The sequence below is a fragment of the Vombatus ursinus genome, unplaced genomic scaffold (genome assembly GCF_900497805.2).
Source record: "Vombatus ursinus unplaced genomic scaffold, bare-nosed wombat genome assembly UNPS02014801.1, whole genome shotgun sequence".
NCBI lineage: Eukaryota > Metazoa > Chordata > Mammalia > Diprotodontia > Vombatidae > Vombatus > Vombatus ursinus.
In genome coordinates, this window is record NW_020954579.1 from 26,947,224 (window position 1) to 26,964,763 (window position 17,540).

The following is a 17,540-nucleotide window of genomic DNA, read 5'->3' on the forward strand; positions in this document are numbered from 1 at the left end:
CCAATTTATAAAACCTCCCCAAAAATACATTTTATAAAACATGCCAAATTCAATTTAAATATTAAACACCATACAGGCATTAAAATAAACTTGATGTACACAAATTCCATACCACAAGAACAAAATCGCTTTTTAGATTGTCTCTGGCACAGGGAATAGCATATATTATGCAGCGTTCTTCACTAATAATTTCTTTTATCTACATCAGCAAAAACTGTTAGCATGAATTGTCATCCACAACATAGAATTCCTCCTGTAATATAAAACTAGATATAATAGACTACTATTTTAATGAATACTGCTAGTAGTAATATTTTAAAATAATTACTGTAATAATCTATATATTTAAAAGATAATAGATAAAAGTTAATACATAACATAACATAATCCTCTACTCACAGAAGCCTTAGAATTCTGAAAGAAAGACAGGCATAATGACTCTTTGCATCAAGGGAACAGGGCAAAAATGTACCTTATTAATTCTACAATACTAGTCCTATTGATTATGTAAGAAATGCTTCAATTAATTTGGAATCCCTAATCTCAACTATCACCTACTTACAGAACATTTGCAAACCAACACATTTCTTTTAATAGAATTACTAAAGGTCTCCTACCAGAGGGCTAAATATTACCTTCTGTAGAAGCAGCATCAATCATCACTCTTTGCATGAGCACTGGTTCCAATCCAAAGTCAAAAACTACGGTTTGGCGAAAAGTTCCAAATATCTCCGTGTTAAATGCTATCCCAACTTTATACACATAATGATCTAATCCATTTTGAGCCATCGTCCCTCCTATCCATTCTTGACAATTTTCTGGGACTTCCTGTGATACTTGAGTAGTACTGTCTCCAGCTGATATTCCAATGATACTAAAATGAGGACGATGAGCATCATAAAGCAATGCTACTCGATACAGCATTCTTGCAGGCTACAAGAAAGGTAACATTTTATTGAGTACAAAATCCAATTTTAAATCAGTATTCAAGTTATTTCCACAGAAAACTTTAATTTTCCCATATCCCGTGAATGTGTTAAAACTATAAATTTTACAAATAAGCTATCTGAATAAAAATTAGAATGATAAAAATAACTGTTATAAAGTGATCTCTTTGTGACATATTGCTTGGACCTTTCATTGCTACCCCAGTAATTCTCCAGTCACCTGTTCTTCAGGTCCTCCATTCCCTTTTCCTATTCTCTTCCCAACAGCAGAGTCTGCAATACGTAAGAGTCATTTCTGAGCAGTGAAGGAGGTTTCATAGCCAAGGCTTATGTACTCAGAACACCCAGGTATGGTATGAGACAATACAGTAGAATAAAATCCACCAAGGAATAACACAAAGTTGTTTCAATGTGCATGTTCAAAGAAACTGTTTGCTTTTACTCAATTTTAACCCTAAAAATTACCATTTAGGAAGACAAACACTGCAGCAACACATCCCTCATGTACCACATTCTCATTACAATGTATCTTATTGACACCATGACACAGTTTAACAGGACAATGGTTTCACCAACTATAAAAACAGGTTGTAATTCTTCTCATGCCCCACAATGGCCAATTCAACAACTCTCAAGATAGAGTTTAGGTCATAATAAACAATAAATCCCTCCAATGTACTAAGTTTAAGAAGTGATACATTAAATAATATAGTAAAGAACTTCCCTAACCACTGAAAAAAAAAATATATACACACATATACATACACATTTAAATCCTCAATAGCTATTGTCTCAAAGCCTAACAAAAGGGTTTAATGTAGTTTTAATGACCAAAATACAATTCATATTTGTTTTTTTAAAAAGGTGAAATAAAGCATATATATAACACTACATTTCCACTAGAAAATTAATGATCTTTTAACAAAAATGTAAATGAACAATATCCTTATCAACATTAATTCGTTTTAAAGCAACACCAAAAAACATACCTTACAAGTGAGAGCAAATGTCCATGTCTGATGAGACTTTTTGGTGGTGACAGTAAGAGATAGGTCTGGATTATGCTCTACCCACACACCTTCTACACATTCACTAAGCTGGAATTAAAAAGAAATTAACTAATGTTACATATCTACTGTCAAAAATAATCAAGCCTAGTGAATCTGCTTCAACATTGAAACTGCTAAATGTTGTATAATAATTACTTAAGAAATTCTGTGCACTGGGATCATGTTTCTATCATACAAATTGAATGCAATAAACCAAAGTACATGAAAAACATTAACAAAAAATTGACAATTATATATGCCCTAAAAGAAGAATACATGAAAAATATTTTAATAACTCACAAACTCCAAATGGCTGAACTAAGGCTGCACCATCAAAAACAGACACCTATTTTATTTTCAGTCTAAAAATATCTTCTTTTTAACGACAGCAGCCCACATTCAAAGTTTACAAAGTTTCATATATATATTATCTCATATGATTCACACAACCACTTAATGAGATAAGTAGTGTAAACATCATCATTCCCATTCATAAAGGAGAAAACTGACAGTGACATGACTTATGTATGCCCCAGATGCACAGTCCATGTAAGAGTCAGGGTCTGAATCCAGGTCTTCTGACTTCAAACACAATGCTCTTTGCACTACACCAGGAAGCTTCATTCAGAAGTCCACTTACTATTTTTATGGACAAAGTGTATATGAAAAAGTCAAGATCCAAACAAATTTGTGATTAAAATAGAAAAATACGAACACTTATTTTCCTCACCACTTTCTCAGGAGACAGTGAATTCATCCATTTTTCTATCAAGGTTTCCATGTAACTTCCAGAAAACTGTTTGCTTTCTTTCTGCTGTTTCAATTTTATCAGTCTTGATGCATATCTTTTCTGCCATTCAGTTAGCTCTTCCTGGGAATGGGCTGATGTACACTGAGCACCATACCTACAGATTCCTTGCTCTAAAAATCTAAGTAAAAAGAAAAAATAATTATACCTTGTCTTCAATCTTTGTAAAGGCACACCAAAGCCCATTATGTGCTCTCTGTCTCTTTACCAACTAGAACAAGTTGTGTTTTCCAGTAGATTAATTTGGTCACAATACAGTGAGTTGGTTAAAAAAGATTATCTTAGCACCAAGTTACTGCAGTTGCAATTTAAGAGCTTGCCTCCCACCTCCAATGATCTCATTCTGTATTTTTTGGCAAAAAGGGAGGGAGTGGAGCAGTAACAAGTAGATCCTAAATCATAACAAACTGAGGATCTCCCAAAAATTCCACCTACAAACATTCATCCTATGTGACACGTTACTATTATTCCTCTTGGACAAGTTTTGTTGTTTTTTTTTTAGGTTTTTGAAGCAACACTGACATCAAGTGGTTCAACTATTCTAATACATATATATGCTACTCAACATAAGCTAATGAAAACTACCTATAAACTATGCACATTTCCTTATGAATAAATTATTAAATTATTCATTTAATGCTTCTAATTTTCACCTAAAAACTAAATAATATTTTCACTATAATTAGCATCTCTTCCTACGTTACTATTAACCTACATTTTATTCCAAATTATTTTCATGATTTTTTGTTCTTTTATTCGGAATTAAAAATAAATTTGTGGTTTGGCTTTCATAAAGCCAAATGAGGCATTCTACAATGGTTTTCATCTCTGCTATGTTTAAAAAAATCATTTCAGTTTTCATATTCTAAAAAAGATAAAGTTAATGATTTCTCATTGATGTTTGTGACCTGGGGAAGTCAATTTCATTTCAGGCTCAAAGATAATAATTCAATTATATAAAAGAATAAGATTGTGTCATAAAATGGCCTTAGTCAAAATAAGGATAAAAAAACTCTCCCAAAAGACACTGTATAGCAAGAGTAAGCAATAAGCTAATTTTACAAGCCAAATTTTTTCAAATGATTGATAGTGATCTCTTGTGGGAAAAAAGTCTTAATGTGTGATTATATGACAGTCATTTCCAAACAATTAAATAAGGGGTAGAAATTAATATCACAATAAAAATAGAGATGGATGATATAACAAATTACATCAGTCACTAAATTTATAAAGTTTATTATTTGAAATTGAAGCTCATGAAACACTGTGACTGCATTTAAGCTCATGATATACTGTGTTCTAGAATTTATTTGTATTAAAATTTATACATTTAGGATAAGGAGGAACACATATGAATGAGAAAAAATATTTGTATCAAATATCTCTCCTAAGGATTTGGTATCCAAGAGATATAGACAATACGAATACATAAAAGACAAAAAGCCATTCCTCCAAACAGCTAAGTAATTAAAAGATATTAATGAATAGTTCTCCAAAAAAGAAATAGCAAAATATTAACAACTACATGAAAGAATGCTCCAAATCACTAATAATAAGAAAAATTCAAATCAAAACAACCATGAAATTTCACTTCATATCAAATAAATTGATAAAGATAAAAAATGGAAACAGTCACTGTTGGAAGTGGTATAGAAAGACAGATGCTAGAATGGTAAAAGTTGTAAATTAGTACAACTATTATTGAAAGTAATTTGGAATTATACAAATTAAGTGGCTAAAATATCCATTTCCTTTGACCCAGAAATTTCAAAAGTAGACACATATACCAAGGAAATTAGTAACAAAAATAAAATTGATATACCAAAATAATTATAGCGTGATAATAGAGAACTAGAAATAGTTGCCCTATCGATTAAGGAATGGCTAAACAAATTTTGGAAGATGAATTTAATGGAATATTACTTTTCAGTAAGAACTACAAACATGATGAGTATAGAAAATTGAAAGACTCGGATGAATTATGAAGTAAGCAAAGCTAGGAAAATAATATACACAATGATTGCATCAATGCAAATTAAAAAAAAATCACCACAAAAATACTGAAGACAAATGTTATAAAAATTTACTCTAAAAAGAATTTATTCATGTTATTTCTGTACTTACTAGTTACATTCCCTGTTTATTAAGTATATACAACACCAGACACATTTAAGAAAATAAACATAAATTGCTCTAAAGAGTCCTTAAACATATCTCCCTCCTTTTAGTGCAGAAGTAGATTATGAGGGTAGATCACTGCATATACTGTCAAACTCGATTAATGTGATTCATTAGTTCTGCTGAATTTTTTTTTTCTGTTTTTTTTTTCAATGTTTGTTACAAGGTATACTTTGCTAGGTAGGGGAAGGGTCTCTCACACACACACATATATATTTATATATACATATGCACATACATACATAAATATACATACATATATGGAAATAAATGATGTAAAAACAAAAGGTATCAAAAAAATTTTAAAAAACAAAAGTGCTTAAAAAGGAGAAGGCATGGTATACAAATATCGTTATTATATTAACAAGTTATTTATTTTCTTTTAACTATTTTATTTTCAATAATTTTCCTCAGTAATCAAGGATTTTCATTTTCTATACTGTGATCCTGACAAAACAGCTAGTATTCCATTATTTTTTGTCACCATTGTGTACTACATGTATCAGGTTACCTAAAAAAAGTTTCAAACAGTGATGATATTGCCTCATTTCCACTATAAAAATATAAATAAAATATAAATATAAATAAATACAGAAATGTAGCATAATGTTTATCTATTGGCCTCCAAGTCAGGAAGGTCTGAGTTCAAATCTTGTTTCTGATTGACAGCTGAGTATATATGGGCAACGCCCTTCTCAGTACCTGAGGCATAAATTACATAAATTACCATAAATTATAGGTAAGTTGCCTATCTGCATCAGTACAAGGTGCTCCTACAATGGGGAGATTTTACACCAAAGAAACCACAAGCTCAGAAAAAAAAAAATTAATCTGCAATCTTGACAACTTTTTAAAATTATCATATGTGCAAGAGATCTGAGTGATCATCTAGTCAAATCCTTTCCCTTATTTCCTCACATACCAAAAATAATGGTGAAGGGGGCAGCTAGGTGGCACAGTGGATAGAGCACAGGCCCTGAAGTCAGGAGAACCTGAGTTCAAATCCGGCCTCAGACCAAACACTTGACACTTACTAGCTGTGTGACCCTGGGCAAGTCACTTAACCCCAATTGCCAAAAAATAAAAATAAAAAAAAAAATAATGGTGAAAAGAATCATATTAAAAAGTATGTTTGTTTATAGAATTTGGTCTTACAAAAATTTTTAAAACTTAGAATTTAAATTGAATATTTAAGTCAGCTAATTTTTTAAGCATAATTTTTAACTTCCACTTACCCAATTCTAATTTTTAAAGAACTATTTTCTTCAGTGAGCTTTTGTACTTCCTTTTCCATTTGGCCAATTCTACTTTTCAAGGTGTTCTTCTCTTCATTGGATTTTTATGCCTCTTTTACCATTGGGCCTATTTTGTTTTAGAAGTTGTTATTTTCTACAGTATCTTTTTTGTGCCTCCTTTTACCAAGCTATTGACTCTTTTTTTCATGATTTTCTTGCATCACTCTCATTTCTCTTCCCAATTTTTCCTCTACCTCTCTTAACTTGATTTTCAAAATCCTTTCTGAGCTCTTTCATGGCCTGAGGGCAATTTATATTTTTCTTTGAGGCTTTGAAGATAGCAGTTTTGACTTTGTTGTCTCCATCTGAGCTTATGTTTTGATCTTCCCTGTCACCATAGTAACTTTGTATAGATCTTTTTCTGCTGTTTACTCATTTTTCCAGCCTATTTCTTGACTTTTAACTCTATACTAAAGTGGGGTTCTGCTTCTAGAATGGAGGAGGGCATGCCTCAAGCTTCAGGTTTGTTGTACAGCTATTTTCAAAGATAACTCTGGGAACCTGTAAGTTTTCGGTTCTTCCAACGTGGTATGATCTAAGAAGAGGTATGGTCACTGTTCTCCTGGCCTATGTTCTGGTCTGTGAACAACCACAAGCACTCTTCTTTGCCCTGGAACTGTGACCAGCCTCCCAGCTCCCCTGCGGCCACAAGCTCTGTGTGCTAGTGCTTCTCCTTGGCCTAGGACTGAGACTCAGATCCAAATATGGGCAATACAATAGATATTTGTCCCCAGTGCCAGTAAAGGGACTCCTGTGCTTTTCCTCTGTCCAATTGTCTGACCCCCTTAACCATCTGTGGACTGAGACGTCTAGAAACCACCACTGCGACCATTGATTTACTCGCCCCCAAAGTTTTCTGGGATACAGACTGCATCAGACAGCATTCCACTCTCACCCTGGTGCAACAGACTTTGCCTGCTGACACTCTAAGTTGTCTTTGGCTGGAAATTTGTTTCACCCCATCCTTTTGTGGGATCTGCTGCTCTAGAATTTGTTTTGAAGCATTATTTAAAGTTGTTTGGAGGAGTTTGGGGGAGAACTCAGGAAAGTCCCTGCCTTTTCTCCACCAACTCAAGTGAACACCACTCCACAGTCCAGGGCCTTAAGCATAGTTTTTAAAACTCAAGGCACGCTCCCTCCCTTCTTTGCAAAGTACAAGGGTTATAGGTATGGAGTATTGCAAGTGCTATCAGACATAGGTAGATATCTTTGATTCATTTCACTAAACTGTTTTGTTTCCTCCAGATTCAAGATGAAAGAAGTGACATTTAGAAATGAAGGTAATAGACAAAATAAAAGATAATTTTAAAAAGATAAGGTCACTGAATATTAATACATAATTATTAAGTTAATACAAATTTTAACACATACAAATCACTCACATAAACTATATAAAAACCACATGGTGGAAAAAAACTGAAAACTAGAGGGGGTGGAAAGAAAAGCCCATCAATTGGAGAATAACTGAATAAATACTGGTATATAAATGTAATAGAATACTACTATGCTGCAAGAAATGATAGAAACCTGAAAAGACTCGTATAAACTGATGAAGAATGAAGTGACCAGAAGGAGGAGATTAATGTATACATGTAACAGCACAGATCCCATCAGATTACTTGGCTGATTCAACCTGTCTAGAAGAAGGACACTCAAGCAATTGCTCCCAGGAGAATCATTACAACGTATAAGTAAAATGCCTCAAAGAGACTGTGGAGCATGCACAGACATTTTGTAACTGTTTCTGGTTGGTTAGCCACATAAGTGAGATGAGTCTTTTTCAATCAGCTACATAGACAAAACTGTTAGCCTTTTCAAAAACATTTGTCAGCACCAGCTACTTCCTCTTTGCTTCATTCGAGACTGGGAGACCTCGAAACTCTTATAACTCAAGGAATCTGATAAGAAATGATTCAGTAAGGTAGAAGCTTTAGGGCCTTCTCCCTTCTGAGGCCATATAGACCCCAAGAAAGAGGCCTTGTCCTGGGCTTTGTTGTTTGTACTTTTTTCTTCTTGGTGAAAGGAGTGGAACCTCATGATCAAGTGAATTCATCATGATGTTGCTCTAGCATCCCAGCATTCTAGAGCCTGGGTGCAAGGTCAGATACTGCAACTGACTCAGGACAGATGATGCTTCAAGGATCAAGCAGCAATCTTCAAAAGTGACTTTCTAGACCCATGCTAATGAAAGCTGAAATGAGGATTCATCCAGCAGCAATGTCACCACTGGACATGAACTTGGTGGTACCAATGCTATATAGGAACTGTGCTGCATTTTGAGCCTACTCTCCCAGAGACTATGGTGGTATGAGGAAAAGTATGCCCTGGAGGTACTAAGGGGAAATGTTTGTATGTCTGTTTTAGTTGTGTCTTTGAAGCCATCCCTTTATACAAACTACCTAGTGTAAGGGATTAAATAGAATTGGGGTTCTAGACCCCCAAACATTGAGAGGGAGAATACAGACAGGGAGGGATTAAGCCAGTGGCAGCAGGGGAAAGGAGTACTCTCTCCAACCTCCAGGGTACCCTGGAACCCAGAGGGGCAATGTAACAGGTATGGCTCTGGAAGAGAAAACCAGGGTATATAGGTTATACAGAATAAAAACAACAGTGTAAAAAACAAATAAGTTCCAAAGATTCTTAAGAACTCTCATCAATACAATGACCAATCATGATTCCGGAGTACCAATGATAAGGAATGTTATCCACTTCCTGACAAACTAGTGATACACTCAATACGCAGAAGGAGACATACATTTGTTTTACTTGACTCAATATTTCTTATAAGGGTTTTGTTTTTCTTTGGAAGGGGGAAAATAGATAAAAGAGAAATACAATTAATGATTATTCATAGAAAAAATTAATTCTAAAAAACAGGTCACAAAAAATCACATGGCTAAAGTAAGTTTATTTTTCAAAAAAATCACTAACAAAATAAATCACTGCTCTGTAAACTTTATACTTTATTATCCATATTAGATTTCACAGAAATTTCAAAATACTGCATACTAAGACATCACATGACACTAGAAACTAGCAATTAAGATGTCTTAGACATTTTGGCTATAAAATTATTGTCAAAATATCAAACTTCCAAAAGAAAATAATATATGGCTATAATAAACCCTATTTAAGCCTTAACTGATTATAACAAAAATAAAGATTATTAATTTGGCATTAACATTATTAAATGTCAATGGCCTTTGTGCTCTCTTATTTCAAATCAGTAATCATCTTCCTTTTTATTCAACTATTATACTCGGCTTCTTCCCTAGAAGATATGTCTAGACCTTTTTTAAAACTGGTTAGTAATTTTCTTTTTTTTTTTTTAATCAGGTCTGTAATTTTAATGGTATAGAGTAATGGTCCCCCAACACTCTTATCTACCCTCCTCAACACTATTTATGACTCCAATTCTTCCCTTCTGAGTCAGATGTAGACCCCTCAAAGAATTTATAGCCACTATCCAGAGCTATGAAGGAACCAGTAAGAAAATGTGTCCCCTTCCCCACACAGTATACTAACCCTCTACTTCCCAGGTCACCTGACAGCTGGAAGCAAGAACGTGGAAGGTCTGTGTTTCTAGATCAGTGACCAGTAAGAGCCAGACTCTTCACCCCAATTTCATTTTGGGTGGGGCAGGCATGAGTGAGTTGTCATCTGCCTCTCATTCTATCACTTATCTCCCACCCCCCTAGTCACCCCTGTTCTATACTTTCTTATTTCTATCAAGGGCAACCTTATCCTTCCAGTCACTCAAATTCAAATCTTGACCTCATTTTCAACTTCTCAGTCTCACTCACCCCACATATCCAATCAGTTGCCAAATGTTTTACCTCCACAATATCTATCCTCTTGCATCTATCCCCTTCCTCTATATTCATAAAGACACCACCTTGGTCAAGGCCCTCATCATCTCTCATCAGGACTATTGCAATATTCTCCTAACTGGTCTTCCTGCCTCAAGTCTCTACGTACTCCAAAGAGTTACAAAAGTGGTTTTGCTAAAATGTCATTGCCCCCATTGGCTGCCTAATGCCTCTAGGATCAAATATTATTTTACCTCTATCTCATCTTTTAAAAATTTGTATTTATGTATAAATTTTCTAATGATAATAATTAGCATAGTAGTATTTGTATTTTATTTATAAATAAATAAACATAAACATATTGGAAGTAAACATTCAAAAAATTTTTTTAGTGACAGAGAGGCATGGTCAAAAAAATTTGGATGTAACTTGACCAAAGAAGATCAGCAACTTAAGAGTACTTGGGGCACTGAAAGTTTAAGTGATTTGCCTACAGTTGCACAGTCATTGAATTACTGATTTTCAAAGAAACAGGGAAAAGAACTAAGCATAAAAGATTAATTTTTTTTTAAAAAAACTACTTGCCATTTTACCTTTTACACAAAGTATACTCCTCACTGCTGGTGATTCCTCTAGGTGGAGGGCGGAAATGCCAACCATTCCGAGAACCTGAAGAATGATCAGGATATATGCATTTTTTTATTATGCACTTGCTAATAATTTCAATATTTTGATGTAAAAAAACGTACTGCCTCTAGAATCACCTTTCTAGATGATGCAAAAATATGATATGGAACAACTGCCTCTATTGAAAATATACCTACAGATCAATGGAATTAAATCACTCAAGTAGGAGAAAAAACATTCAACAAGAAATAACTTAGAATAAGCTCCATAGAAATTACATCATTTTACTAGCCTTCTGTACTATAAAATAGCTGATTTAGTTCTTGTTCAAAGCCTCTTCCTTAGATCTTTGGAAAAAAAGGTTAGGATACCTGACATAATTTAGGTACTTCATACTTCTTTACTGAAAGCTCTTTCTGAAAGGAAAAAGTTTCATACACAAAGCAATAAGCAACCCTCAATATTAGGAGTCCATGTTATCTAGGATTTATTTATGTGTTACAATTATAAAGTAAAGGTTCCAAAACTAGGCCAGTCAAAACTGAACTTAAGTACAAAGATTAAAGAAAATGGTGCTGAGAAAAAGAATAAGCAGGTAAAAATGTTCAAGTGTCTGATGGCTTTTCGGGTATTCTTTCTTTCTTTGGAACCCAAGTAACCTCTCCAGAACTTAGTTTCCTCTTTTATAAAATGGAGATAATAATATTTATGTTACCTACCTACCAGGGCTATTGTGAGTAAAGTACTTTGTAAAACTCCATATCAATGTAAGCAGTTATTATATAAGGAGGAACTTCTTAAAAGTAATAAATTAGGTAAGACAGAAAACTGGAGGTAAGGTTTAAAAGTAGCTCTGTAATTTAGGACACAGGTATATGAAATTAGATGACTTCAAGTTCTTTTTTACCTCTATTACTCCATAAAAAATCGAGGGAAAACCCTCTATTATCCACACTAATTCTTTGAATAGAATTTATTCAATATTTTCCATAGTGACATAGTGGACACAGTGTTGGCCTTGGAGTCAGGAAGAAATGGATTCAAGGCTTGCATCTCACAAATATTGGTTATGTAACCAGAGGCAAATCATTTAACTTCTCAATCATCCAGGCAACTCTCTAAAGAAACTCTAAAAGTTACAGACAAACTGCAACGATGGAGGGAGTTCCTACATTGTAAATTACCTACACCAGTGAAATCAAAGGTCTGGACCAAAAAAATTTCTAATACATTCTCTACTTAATATATGATATCTCAATAAATTTCTCCTTGATAATGAAAACCCAAAAAAAGCCTAGATTAGCTGAGATTTATTTAATTTGTCCTTACCTTCTTCTAAGTCTTCCACATGATATTCAGACGGGACTTTGCTAGTTGCTGTCTGTAATTTTTTTTAAAGAGAAAGTAGTTTGAAAAGCAATACAATTTTAAAATTCTGAAATTACAGTTTTGATGCATCATCAGATCTACGGGGAAGAGAAAGGTTTGTTAACATGAAGACTATAATTACGACACAAAAGTTTCTGCTTAGAAATTTAAATCATTCACCTGATTCTACAATACCTTCTCTCTATGTTATAATGCACTGAATTATATTTGAAAAGAAATTTACTACAAGAAGATGCAGCCTTCATTAAAAAGAGAAAAATGGATACAAGCAATTTCTGCTTTACAAATGTCCATTACAGCAACAGGGAAGTAATGTCTCAGAGGAGAAACTGCCCTTTGTTCCCCAATTCATAGAACCTGCAGAGTTATTATTATATATAGTTCTGTTATAGGGAAATAACAAATTCCAGTACCCACACCCCTGCCACAGAAGACGTTGCAACCACTGGAAAGGAGAAGATGTCAAGGTAGAATTCAGAATATATTTTCCCATAGAAATAATGTTATAAATGTTAGTTATAAATGGTTGGAATGATAATGATAATAACTTATAAATATATAAACCTACATATAATGCTTTGGGGTTTTCAAAGTACGTAACATATATCTTATTTTAAGTCTGTATTTCAAGCATATAATTAAACCCAACCACAATTTAGAGCATTGTAGTTACAGAAAAATGTATTTCAAATTCTGAACTGACTTACAAATGAACTTTGGGAATATGCAAAAATTCTTAATATAGGCGTTACCAGAAAATCTGAGCTTACAAATAAATTAAGAGTATTCACATTACAATGGATTCTACGCATTCCAAAAAGATTTACAAGATCTCCTTAAGTAGGAAGCTCTCATAATCCATTAAATATATGATTAAATTGCCATAAAACGTTAAAGAAATGTATCAGTAGCACAAAGTGAGGTATACTCATATATTCAAGGCACTGTTTTGTGCATAAATTCACTTTATATATGTACATCATTGGATTCTTTGATTTTTTTCTTTAAAAAACTTTTCTTAAAAAATTTTATCCAATGAAATAGTATGACATTTGAATGAAAATAAACTCTCTTTTATCAAAACATAAAGCCTATTTTCTTTAATGGACCTGTGTCTTCATCAGTATAGGGAACTCCTAGAGAAAAACATCTCTACCAATTTAGATCAGCACCTTCTTTGAAACATACAGTCTTAGAGATTTCCCTGGAAAATTGAGAAGATAACTTGCCCAGAGCACACAGCCAGCACATATTAGAGACAGGTCTGAACCTAGGTCTTTCTGATCCCAAGACCAGCTCTCTTTCCATCATGCCACACTGGTTAGAAGGATAATGATTTAAAAAGGAAACATGCATGGTAAGTGTACTAAAGCGCATTAACTATTGTTGATCAATGATCAGAAAATCTGTAGATTATATACATGCTGATACTTTTGTGCTCAACATTGCAGTTTAACTGATGGGATGTCTACCCTTATTAGGACAATCTATTAAAGTGATTATGATACCCTGTTTCTGCTTACTCTTTCATTATCAAAGTTGGGGGATTTGGGGGCTTTTTAAACACCATTTTTTGAATGATCAGAACACCACAAATTAGACTACCTAGAGATGTTAGCTGGAGAATGATGCCTTAACTAAGTTATTATATAATACTTCTCTAAAGACAGTAAAATATCATATTGCTAGATTCCATTAAACACTAAAAAAATTATTAGAAAATATATCAATTAACAAAGAACCATCACTAAGTAGTCTCTAGTGACAGATATTTATCTTCATTCACTATTTTTACCTCTATTCTCTAATCTCTAAAAATAAGGTGGCCCTTATGATTGCCATGCATCCTTGACTCCAATCCCTCTCATTTTCACCAAGACTTCACCTTCAATCATCCCATCTCTCTTTCTAATCTTCAATGTCTGTTTTCTGGTTCTGTATCTCCTACCCTAAAGCACATTCAAGGCTTCTCCATCCTTTAAAAATTTTCAAAAAAAAAAAAAAAAACTTTCACTAAATCCTATAATTCCCTCAAACTATCATCATCCTATATCTCTTCTCCATTTCTTAGCCAAACTTCTAGAAAAAGCTCTTTACATTCAATGCCTCCTTTTCTTCTCTAACTCATACCTCAACCCTTTGCAATCTGGCTTCTAAATATGACCCTCAAATGAAACTGCTCTCTTCAAAGTTAGCTTAATTGCCTTTGTCTTCATCATTCTTGACATATCTGCCACATGTGACATTGTTGAGAATCCTCTTCCTGGAAATTCTCTACTCTCTGAGTTTTCAGTCAGTTAAAAATCTCATTATATGCCAGGCACTATTCTAAGTGCCTAGAATATCAAAAAAACAAAGGAAAAACAGTCCTGACCTCAAGGAGCACACAATCTAATAGAGGACACAGTAGGTCAATAAATAGGTATATACAAGGTGAACACTGAGTAAATGGAAGGTAATCTCAAGTGGAAAGGCCTTAGCAGCTGAGAGGGAAGAGTAGATTGTGCAAAATCTTCTGCAGAAGGTGAAATTTGAGCTGAGTCATGAAAGAAGCCAGGGAACCAAAGAGGAGAAGGTGAAATGGAAAAGCATTCCTGGGATGGGGGACATCCAATTTGAACATATAGAGATAGGAAATAGAGAGTTAGGTGTAAAGAAAAACAAGTAGAACAGAGTAGCTAGATCATAAAGTGCATGTAGAGTAATAAAACATAAGAAGACTGGAAAGATGGAAGGGACTAAGTTAGGAAGAGCTTGAAATGCCAGAGGATTTTATATTTAATAATGAAGGTAACAGGTAGCCACTAAGGTTTATTGAGTACAGGGATGACACAGGTAGACCTATTTTTTAGAAAAACCACTTTGGCAACTGAGTAGAGGATGGATTGGAGTAGGTAGAGACATGGAGACAGATCAATTAGAAAGCTAATGAAATCAATAATCCAGGAGAGAGACAATGAGAGCATGAAACAAGGTGGTGGTAGACTGAGTGGAGAGAGGAGGATAGATACAAAAGTTATGAAGACAGAAATGATAAGATTTGGCAACAGAGTGGACATGTGAAGTGAGAGTGAAAAACCAAGGATGTAAGGGTGTAAGCCAAGGTTAGAAGAAGGTAGTACCTTCAACAATAATAAGGAATTTAGAAAGAGGGGTGGATTGGGGGAGGGGGGAGATAATGAGCTCTGTTTGGTATATGCTGAGTTTGAAATACTTACAAGATATGCAGTTTGAGATATCTACAAGGCAGGACTGTGGCTCAGGCAAGTGAGAGACCAGGACTAGATATAAAGGTCTGGGAATCATTTGCATGGAGATAACAACTAACAGAAGCTAATGCTCTGAGATAACATAGTATAGAAAAAGAGGAACTTTCAGGAAAGAGACTTGAAGGATACTCAAGGTTAGGGCGTATGACATGAAAGGAGCACCAGCAATAAAGAATAGACTCAAGAAAATGCTCGGAGTCAAAGGAGAGGGATGCGGAAATTGCACTGTCAGCAATATTGTTCAATGTTGTTTTGGACCATTTAAGATGGCTAGACAGTATAAAATACCTAGAAGTATACCTGCCAAAACAGATACAGGAACTATGTGAATATAAACACGGGACACTTTTTATGCGGATGGAGTCAGATCTAAATAACTGAAGTAATATTTATTGTCCATGGGTAGGTAAAGTCAATATAAAAAAAATGACAATTTTACCTAATTAATCTATTTATTTAATCCCATCCCAATTAAATTACTAAAAAATTATCTTAATGAGTTAGAAACAAACAAAGTTCATTTAGAAGAATGAAAGGTCAGGAACTTCAAAGAAACCAGGGGTAAAAAATGTAAAAGAAGCAGAATCAGTAGTAACAGACCTTAAACTATATTATAAGGTGAGAGCATTGTGGAAGTGTAAAATGGATAATTTTGATTACTTTAAATTAAAATTTTCTTGCATAAATAAAAACCTACGCAGCCAAGAATAGAAGGAATGCAGAAAATTGGGGGAAAACTTTCTCAGATAGGATATGATTGTGTTGGAATACTGCTGTGATGTAGGAAATGATAAGCTGGTTGATTCAGAAAAACATGCAAAGATTTGGCTTATGAAGGAAGATGCTATCCACCTTCAGAGAAATGGATGAAAAGTGGAAATAAGGATAGGACTAATATATGTAGTTTTACGTATATTTGTATATATGTGTATGTTTACAGATTTTCTATGTGTGTGTATATATATATATCTCAGCTCTTAATTGTAGCTCTCTTTGGAGAGGATACAGGAGAGAAAAAATAAAGTAAAAAGTGCACAGCAGAGAACAAAAGAAAACCTACAAGGAAGAAAAGAAAAGCTAGGCAGCTTTAAAAACAAAGTATAGTATTTATTATATAGGCTTTCTTGAAATAGAAATTTATTGTTTTATATTGAATCCTCTCATGTTCTACTGGGTACGTGGCAAATTTTTTTTCTATTCTCATTTTATATCGAAGTTTATTTTTTTAAATCAATACCAAAAAAAGAAAAAGAAAACCCTGAGAGAAGTGAATCCAGGACAATACTTTCTGAATCACACACACACACACACACACACACACACACACACACACACACACTCCCCAAATGCTACAGAAAGAATACACTAACTACCTCCCTTGTATTTAGTCTCTTTTATATACATATACATACATATATATATATTTTAGGCAATTGGGGTTAAGTGACTTGTCCAGGGTCATACAGCTAGTAAGTATCAAGTGTTTGGTCTGAGGCTGAATTTGAACTCAGGTGTTCCTGAGTTCAGGGCCTCCTGAGTTCAGGGCCAGCGCTCTATCCACTGCGTCACCTAGCTGCCCCTAGTCTCTTTATATTTAATCTGTATTTACTTTCAGATATACATATTGTCTCTGCTGACAGAATGTAAGCTCCTTTAAAACAGGGATTGTTTTATATTTTTATTTGTATCCCCTGAGCCTAACATACTACCTGACATGTGGCTCTTAATAAATGTTTGTTCATTAATTCATCCATTCAAATATGGCAACAAAGCCCTTTCTTTAAATAACAAATTTTACTATTTTTTAAAGTGTCAGGCACAATAATATAAGTGACCTTTTTATTATCTTTGATGGGTGTTTTAATTTTTTAATGTTAACTGTGCTTTGGTTTTTAGTATATCATATGTCTGACTGACAAATACTAATATTATTCTAATTAGAGAAAACAAGACATTAAAAGTAGGTGCTGAACTGTTGATTAGCAAACTAAATAACTGGTTGACTTTTAAAGAAGCACAGCTTAAAGGAAGAGGTAGATCATAACTCCTCTGTACTTAATTCTATTTAGAACACCTCTACAGTATTGTCTTTGGTTCTTTGTGCAACAGTTAAAGAAGATCACTGATAAAGTGAAAAGCATCCAGAGGAAGACAACTAAGCTACAATGG

General features: G+C 33.9%; 1 protein-coding gene across 2 annotated transcripts in view; it reads right to left on the minus strand.

Moving 5' to 3' along the window:
• HELZ (helicase with zinc finger) overlaps nucleotides 1-17,540 on the minus strand; it is a 274,664-nt gene that overhangs the window by 168,432 nt on the left and 88,692 nt on the right. For both annotated transcript variants that reach the window (XM_027872722.1, XM_027872721.1), the window contains exons 6-10: nucleotides 12,043-12,094; nucleotides 10,680-10,755; nucleotides 2,727-2,925; nucleotides 1,937-2,044; nucleotides 636-933 (exon numbers count right to left, since the gene is read on the minus strand). In XM_027872722.1, the coding sequence (XP_027728523.1) occupies nucleotides 636-933; nucleotides 1,937-2,044; nucleotides 2,727-2,925; nucleotides 10,680-10,755; nucleotides 12,043-12,094 (733 nt within the window). The remainder of the gene's footprint in view (nucleotides 1-635; nucleotides 934-1,936; nucleotides 2,045-2,726; nucleotides 2,926-10,679; nucleotides 10,756-12,042; nucleotides 12,095-17,540) is intronic.